Consider the following 7,553-nt stretch of genomic DNA (forward strand, 5'->3'; position numbering starts at 1 on the left):
GTGAGCGACCGGCTAGTAGCGAGAGCGAGCGATGAGAAGAATTTTTATCATTTTTGTTCTAAAAATAGAAAAGTAAAATTTTTTTACTCTATTTCTATTTCAAATCTATTTCTGAATTCAAAATTTACTCAAGAAATTAAAAAATTAAAATTACGTTATTAAACAGATTTTTATTCTAAACTTATTTTTAAAATAAAAAAATAAAAATAGAATGATTATCGTTCGTAAGATTAATTGCCGGCCCACTGCCCTTTGACAACCTGTTAAACTTTCCCGAGAGAGGGAGAAAAAAATGACGAGAGAGAGGAGAAAATCGGGGCATTACTCCGTCGTTTTGGGCGTCGTAGCGCCGCTGGCACTGAGCCAAAAACGCACGCGCTTCGGGACGAGCGACAAATCCACCACCTCTCAGGCTCAGGCTCAGGCTCAGGCTCACCACCACCTTCGTCTTCTCTGTACGTATAGCCCATCCCGGGCATCCCCACGAATTCATCTGGCAGATTTCCCGTTTGTACATACATGATATGCTTCTGGGTTCGGCAGATTCATCGCCCCTTTTCTGCTTTTGTTTGATTTTTCTGCCGTTTTTCTTTTCTGGGTCTCTCTTCTTGATCCTGTGTTTTAGTGGGAGGAGGTGGACATGGCGGCTGGCCCGGATGATAAGCCTCAAGAATCAGGTTCTTGCTCTCTCTTGTACTTCCAGTCGGGTCCTTTTTGTTTTTGGGTCAACTGGGTGTCTTTTTGTGTGGCGACCCAGTTGTTCTTATCGCGGCTTTTCGCTGCGGGGAGTCCAATTGTATGCTGTTCGAGCTGAGGGCGACATTTCTTCATGTTGAGTCGATGGGTGCATCGCAACTTGATTGCTGCAAATTGGTCCTGGGCTGGTTTCAGTTTGGAGATTCGAATCCATCTCGCGATGAGTTGAATCGATTCTTGGTAGTGGCCTATGGGTTTTACTGCAGTTGTTGTCGTCCTCTGGAGCAAAATTTAGGCCATAGCTCAGTGACGGTTGCAATGGCTCCTAGTGGGCATATAAGTTTGCTTCTTGTTATTCTTGGATTGGGTGAAAAGACGAACATCGTTAGCAATTAGAGTGGACTAGCTATACCTGGTTTAGGCCCAAAAGCTGGAGCATTTACTGCAAATTCCAATAAATCGAACTATAGGAATCTAGAATTTTTTGGATGGTGTTGCTATGAACAATTTCAAAATCTCCAGTCAGTGCCTCCGATGTCTCGCTATGGCATCTGTGGCCACGCGCTGATTCTTTCCCCTACAAAAGTGGTCCGTCTTCTTCTCCCGTGTACTCCTACGGACAAGGTTGTTATTTGTTTAGAAACCAAAGAAGGGCCTCCTTGCTGTCTTGGTCTAGTCAGTTTGAAAAATTTCGTAGCTATAATTGCAGTGAAGTTGGACCATTGCTGCCCTTTTATCCTTTTCTTTTTTCATAATGTTCTTTTATCCTATCAATGCGTTTTGTTACATTCTTCAAGGCTTTGTATTTTTTCCTTTGGAGCAAGCATTAGATAGGGATGTATAATTGCGTAGTAATGTCAAAAACATAAACTATCTTGATGAATGCGTAATAGAGCCTCGTGATCAGAGAAGCTTTATATAGGATCAAAAGAACAAATTAAGTTGCAGCTATGGAAATGTATCTGAGTTTCTCAAATTTGGGTGCACTGAAGAGACGGTGTAGCTTGATCAGGCCTCATGTGTAATCAGAAAGAGGCCTGAAAATAGAGATATAGGAAACCTCCAAATTTGAAGTTCCATGAATGCATTCTAACCAGGATGGTCATTTGTTTTGTCCTGGAGTGTGTCTGAGAATGATTTACAGCATAATTAACCTGTTGATTGTGGGCCGAGTTTTGTTGTTTGGCATATAGTATGGAAAGATACACATAACTAACCTTAATTAGTGGGATTAGAGTTAGCTGTTGTTTTTGTTGTTATGGGTGTGGGAGATAATAAAGCCTGTAATCTTATACGTTAGACAAACCTGAAGTTAAATGTGTGTAGAATTTGTGCATGTTGATGTTTAGAGAATTCATGCATTGTCATCATGGCAATTTTGTAATTTAGGTACAAATGAAGCTCCCCAAAATGCAGCAGCAGATGATGTTAAATCAAGTTCTACGCCTTCTGTGTTCGTGAATTCAGAACCGATACGAGAGGAACAGGTGCAAAATGCTGTCAAATTTCTCTCACACCCAAAAGTTCAAGGTTCTCCAGTCATCTATCGACGATCTTTCCTTGAAAGGAAAGGTCTTACCAAGGAGGAAATAGATGAAGCATTTCGGCGGGTTCCAGTAAGCCAATCTCATGTCCTATTAATCATGATCTCTAGAAGTTGCTTTGTTATTGTACAGTGAAGTATACTGACTTTGAGGGTGAGAAAATGGGCTAGACTCATAAACCTACTGGACATTCACAATTTCAGTAATTTGGCACTAATTATTATAGACAATATAGCAGGGCTCATGTTTTCAAACCCTTGCTGTTGAGAGAAACAGGAAAACAATTGAAAAGAACCTGATTTTTTTTTCACTTGCACTTTGCAGGACTCAGCTCCAAGTGCTCAGCCTGCAAATGTTAGTCCAGGTTAGGAATTTGAACACAATTGGCTGCCTAAGTCATTTTTTTTTTTGGTAAGGGGCTGCCTAAGTCATTGGCCTCTTTTAATTTGGAAAAACTTGCATTATTGGTGGTTTGTCATGCTGTGCCATGGTAATCACAGATCCACAGTTGAAATCTTCAGCAAACATTCAGCCCCAATCCTCAGCACAAGCTCTGAAGCCTGCTGCTACTGCTCCTGCTGGTGTTATATCCTCAGCGGTCACCACAGCTCAACCGAGATTTCGCTGGATCCATGCTGCTTATGCTATAGGTTTTCTAGCAGTGTCTGGTGCTGGAACGGCTGTCCTGTTGAAGGTATCAAGAGATAATCTCATCTTTGTCACACTTTTAAAGTTGACGCATTAGTGCCCAAGCTTCATATGTTAGCACTTCAGGGTATACTGTGCATTAAAACTGTATATAGTATGAAAATGTTGGAGTGTTTAAATACTAAATCTCATCTTCATCCGACGGTTTAAGTTTTTGGAATAGTTGACAGCAGTCCTACAAATCTCCGCAATTATTCTTTCCATGCTTCGGTCCTAGACCAAAGTTTAGTCTATGCGTGAGGAGAAATTAGAGTATTTAGATATTAAATCACAGCTTCGTCTATCTTTTTACTGTGATCCCACAATATTCTTCATATATAGTTTTCATTCAGTATCAGTGACACTTTTCCCTGTTTTAGAATGCTGTAATTCCTAGGTTCAAGTCTTGGATGCGCAAGGTTATATCGGATGAAGAAAATGATGCTCTCAAGAGAACTAACGCTGGACCAAGTTTGGAAGAGGAAACTGCTGCTGCAGCAAAAGCAGCTGCAGCTGCAGCTGCAGACGTGGCAAAAGCCAGCCAGGAGATGTTGAACTCTAAAGTTGAAGGTAATACTTAGATGTAATAGTTGTCTTTTACAACAAACATCTGCTTCGATGCTTGGTAATGTACTGTCTTTTGTTTCTTCAATGTTGACCATGTGAGATTTTTCTTAACTTTCGAACTTTTAGAGAGGAGGTACTTTGGGGAATTGGTGAATCTGCTGGACATCCAAGTACAGGAGATGAAGTCAATGAGTACTGCTATCCGGAAGTTAGAAGGTGATGACCACTTGTTGTGTGATCAAAGTATTTTTTTTGGCCAGTTTGTGGTCAAAGTACTTGAGCAGTAAAGATTGAAGTGAACTTCATTATAAACCAGATTACATGTACTTTCTGACTAAACGTGTCATTGCTCTACTTGGCATATCACAGTTTAAAATGCCTACCAGAAATTGGAGAAAACTGGCGGTTGGAGATGTCCATACATGATAAAAGATTGGGATTACTTGCAGTAAAGACTGCTACTATTTTCTGTTGGAGTTTCCTTTTCCCATTTTTTGGACCATACCGTTTTTCTGGGGTTGGCTTGGACTCCTCTTCCTGTTGCTTGACAGTTAGCCTCATGCTGGAACTAGATGCTCTCCTCTCTGCCCTAACTACATTGTCAGTTTAGATTTAAGATGAAGGAAAATCAAGTTTTCCTTGTGCAATTTGCTTTGCCTTTTAACATGCTATTTTCTATTTCTAGATATATATTACAAAAGCAAGTATTTTCTGTGTCATTTGTGTTTCCCCGTTTAGGAGACTGATAGTTTTTAATGCTAGTTGGGAAGTGATCTCATTCTAATATTATTCCTTATCCCTGTATGGTCCTAAGTTTCTCTCTCCCGTCAGACTTGATCAAACAGTTACGACAATTTGTTGTATATCATAATGGAGATAGTGCCCGTGTTACACAGTAAAATACTTAAATGTCATTTTTTTATATCTCTGTGATTCTCAGGACATGCAAACACTACGGGTGCTCTTTCTCAGTTCAACCATGAAGATCACAGAGGATCACTCACTAGTTCGAAGGTGTGTTAAAGTAAAGCACAAAAAGGAAATGCTTAATCATATCGAAGAAGTCTAAACTAACTGCCTATTTTAGTGTTAGAGCTATCATACATGAGCTGTTAGTTGACAGCTACTATATTTTGCAGCAGCCATATGCTAACGGGAGGGCAGAATTTGATTCACGTTCAGGTGGTTATATAAAAGAGCGCGAGTGCCTTTATTTTTTATTCTTTTGAATGAGTACCTTCAATATTATGCGTATTCTTTGACCACTGTTCTTCCACAGTGAGATCTTCTTCACCTCCAGCATCTTCAGAACCCTCTGCGGCACCTCATCCAAAGTCGTATATGGAGGTAAAATCATCCTTTTTTTTTCCCAGTTTTTCATTTTTCGAAGGTATTCTTGCCTTCCCAATACCCTTTCAAAGCTGTCAGCTTTATTGGATAAGCTATTAGTAGTTTTGCTGGCTACATAAGCAAATAGGAAATGCGAGGAGGACTGAGAATGAAAATAGATTTCTTAAGATGCAATTATTGTATTGGCAACTTTGCTCAACTCGTGATATGTTTTTAAAGCTTATTAAATTATTAATGCAACTCCCCTGTTTTATTCCATGTAATCCATCATGTTCCTAAGTTTTAGAAAGACATCCTCTGAAATCCTGTATTGCATGACAGATTATGGCCATGGTCCAAAGAGGGGAACGACCTCCAAATGTAAAGGTAAATTGAGTATCTGTCGTGATGTTACTTTGCCAGGCAACATCAGGCTCATTTCCCTGTCAACCTAATTTTACAGGACATCAATGATTCGCCCCCCAATCCTCATCAGCAGATACCCAATCCTCGCTTAGCACCAAGAGCTAAGGTTTGTTTTCTCGTGCACATATCAGTAATTTCAGATCCTTCTTTTTTCACTACGATCATAATTCACTGCCAATGGAGACTGTATGAATCAATATATATATTTGGGCAAATTCTGGACTTTGAATCATATACTTGATGTGTTTATAGCGTGTGTATATGTGTACAATCTTGGGTTTTGATTGATACCTTCAGTGATTAATCACTTTCTTCCTGATTCCTTGAGTAGCCTTGGGCGGCCGGTCAGACCCAAAACAACTCGAGCAATGTGTATCAGTACCAATCGAGTGCTGAAGCTTGGAATTACAATGCTCAAGACAATGGAATCGTTGACCAGTCAAATGGTGATGCTTCTGCACCCTGGTGGCAGAAGAAGAATGTTAGAATTACTGAAATTGACCGTGATGAGGACTTGAAAACCGGTACTCATGGTTACCAAACCAGTGACCAACCAGTTCAGCGTGCATGGGTGCCACCCCAGCCACCACCTATTGCCATGCCTGAAGCTGCAGAAGCCATTCGGCGCCCAAAACCGGCCGCTCAGAAAGAACAATCCTCTGATGAAACAGCGTCTCGCTCTTCTGATATAACTGATGAACTGCAGAAGGTCACAAAATTTTCCGAGTCTGGAGGGGCAGAGAGTACCGGTGACATGAGCTCGGGAATGAACTCAAGTGAGATACAGGTGGAACAGGAATAGAGTTACTAAGAGAACTCAACATTACTCATGTCGTCTGTTTTTCCCAAGTCAAGTATGCATGAACAACTGCTGAGGTGATCGTGGCATCAAGTATACACCTCATACCACTATATCAGCAGAGGTTATCATATGATAGTTTGTTTGGACAGGGACCTGGAATAATAAATCTTGCTGCTGGGCTCAATAACGATGTAATTCATGTACAGAGAAATGTTATTTTGGCACAGTTCTTGGTTATCTTGACCCGTGTTCCTAAAATGCGAGATAACTAGGATGATCTTCATAACCAGCCAATGAGATCACCCTCACCGGGATCGAGACTAAATATGGCCCTCTTTATTTGATTCAAGTTGCATTGTTGTGCATCAGGATATAGCTGTGATTCATGCAAATTTTGCAGTCATTGTGGTCATGGTATTCTTTTGAATTGCGTACTGGGGTGAGTGATGGGATTGGCCTTGCAATTGTTCTTTTGATTTGTATTTTTGCTTTGGTCATTGAAGCCTGTGATGGAACTGTTTCCAATACCTGTAGCATCAGATTCTTCTTTATCCACCTTCATGCCAACTTCTCCATCTCATATGGGTGTTGTTCTATCGGTCTTCGCATTGCTTTATATATTAAAATGTAAAGCATGATCCCCAAGAGATTACGTGTTGGAAATTTGGCTTCTGTTTCTTGTAGTGCCTTAGTGGATATAGGCTAATATATTCACCGGCCAACTTTGCTCATTTCAATTAGCAACCTCCACGTCGTGTAACGTTGACTTTGTGACCTGTTGCGATCGTTTTAAATTCATGCATATCTTCTAGTGGCTCTTGTCTTATTCTCATGCGGTACGCTACAGGTGAAGTGTCTCTCGTGGATGCACAAGCAAGAGGCAAAAGGGAGATGAGAGTGCATATAAATATAAAGGGAAAAAGCTACCAAAAAAAATCTTGAATTATACTCGTGACATATTTAACTCAAACTTTTTTTGTAATACAAAATATCCCAAATTTAAATCCGTGTGATACATTTACTTCAAGCCTTTTTTATGACATTGAAACCCTCAAACTTATGCTTGTGTGACACATTTATCATAAATTATTTTTTTGTGACACTAAAAACCCCAAGTTTATATTGATGTGACACGTTTACACCAAATTTTGAGATAAATGTGTCACATGGATACAAGCTTAGGGTTTTTTGGTATCACAACAAAAAGTTCGGAGTAAATATGTCACACTTGTATAAATTTGGGGTAAATGCTTCACATAAGTACAAGTTTAAAGTTTTTTGTGTCACCAAAAATACTTTGAAGATAAATATGTCACAACAGATATAATTTATGATTTTTGATGACTTTTTCCCTAAATATAATTCGCAGTTTATGAATTGCTGGTCGTGCTGGAAGACAGGAACAAAATAATTCAGAAGCTCATGCAACGTGGGACACACGTTAATTCAGATTCACGCTTTTCTATTTGGGCGTGGTGAATGTGTTTTGCCAACCACAGGAT

The 7,553-nt window shown here is 39.9% G+C and overlaps 1 protein-coding gene across 3 annotated transcripts; it reads left to right on the forward strand.

Moving 5' to 3' along the window:
* Positions 1 to 254: 254 nt before the first annotated feature.
* On the forward strand, positions 255 to 6,376 carry LOC115678845 (peroxisomal membrane protein PEX14). Of its 3 annotated transcripts, XM_030602308.2 has the most exons (13): positions 320 to 455; positions 626 to 677; positions 2,086 to 2,312; positions 2,565 to 2,604; positions 2,741 to 2,934; positions 3,308 to 3,497; positions 3,621 to 3,710; positions 4,435 to 4,508; positions 4,634 to 4,676; positions 4,774 to 4,841; positions 5,166 to 5,210; positions 5,287 to 5,355; positions 5,581 to 6,376. In XM_030602308.2, exons 2-13 carry the CDS (start codon positions 641 to 643, stop codon positions 6,049 to 6,051), a joined length of 1,548 nt encoding a protein of 515 aa, XP_030458168.2. In that variant the 5' UTR covers positions 320 to 455; positions 626 to 640; the 3' UTR covers positions 6,052 to 6,376. The 3 variants fall into 3 exon arrangements, with proteins under 3 accessions (XP_056175147.1, XP_056175148.1, XP_030458168.2); XM_056319172.1 differs by lacking the exon at positions 626 to 677 and having other exon boundaries at positions 255 to 455; XM_056319173.1 differs by lacking the exon at positions 626 to 677 and having other exon boundaries at positions 255 to 455; positions 4,637 to 4,676.
* Positions 6,377 to 7,553: the final 1,177 nt, after the last annotated feature.

This window comes from Syzygium oleosum, unplaced genomic scaffold, assembly GCF_021117445.2.
Source record: "Syzygium oleosum isolate NSW1041296 unplaced genomic scaffold, Sole_v2.1 Sole_v2.17, whole genome shotgun sequence".
Taxonomy (NCBI): Eukaryota; Viridiplantae; Streptophyta; class Magnoliopsida; order Myrtales; family Myrtaceae; genus Syzygium; species Syzygium oleosum.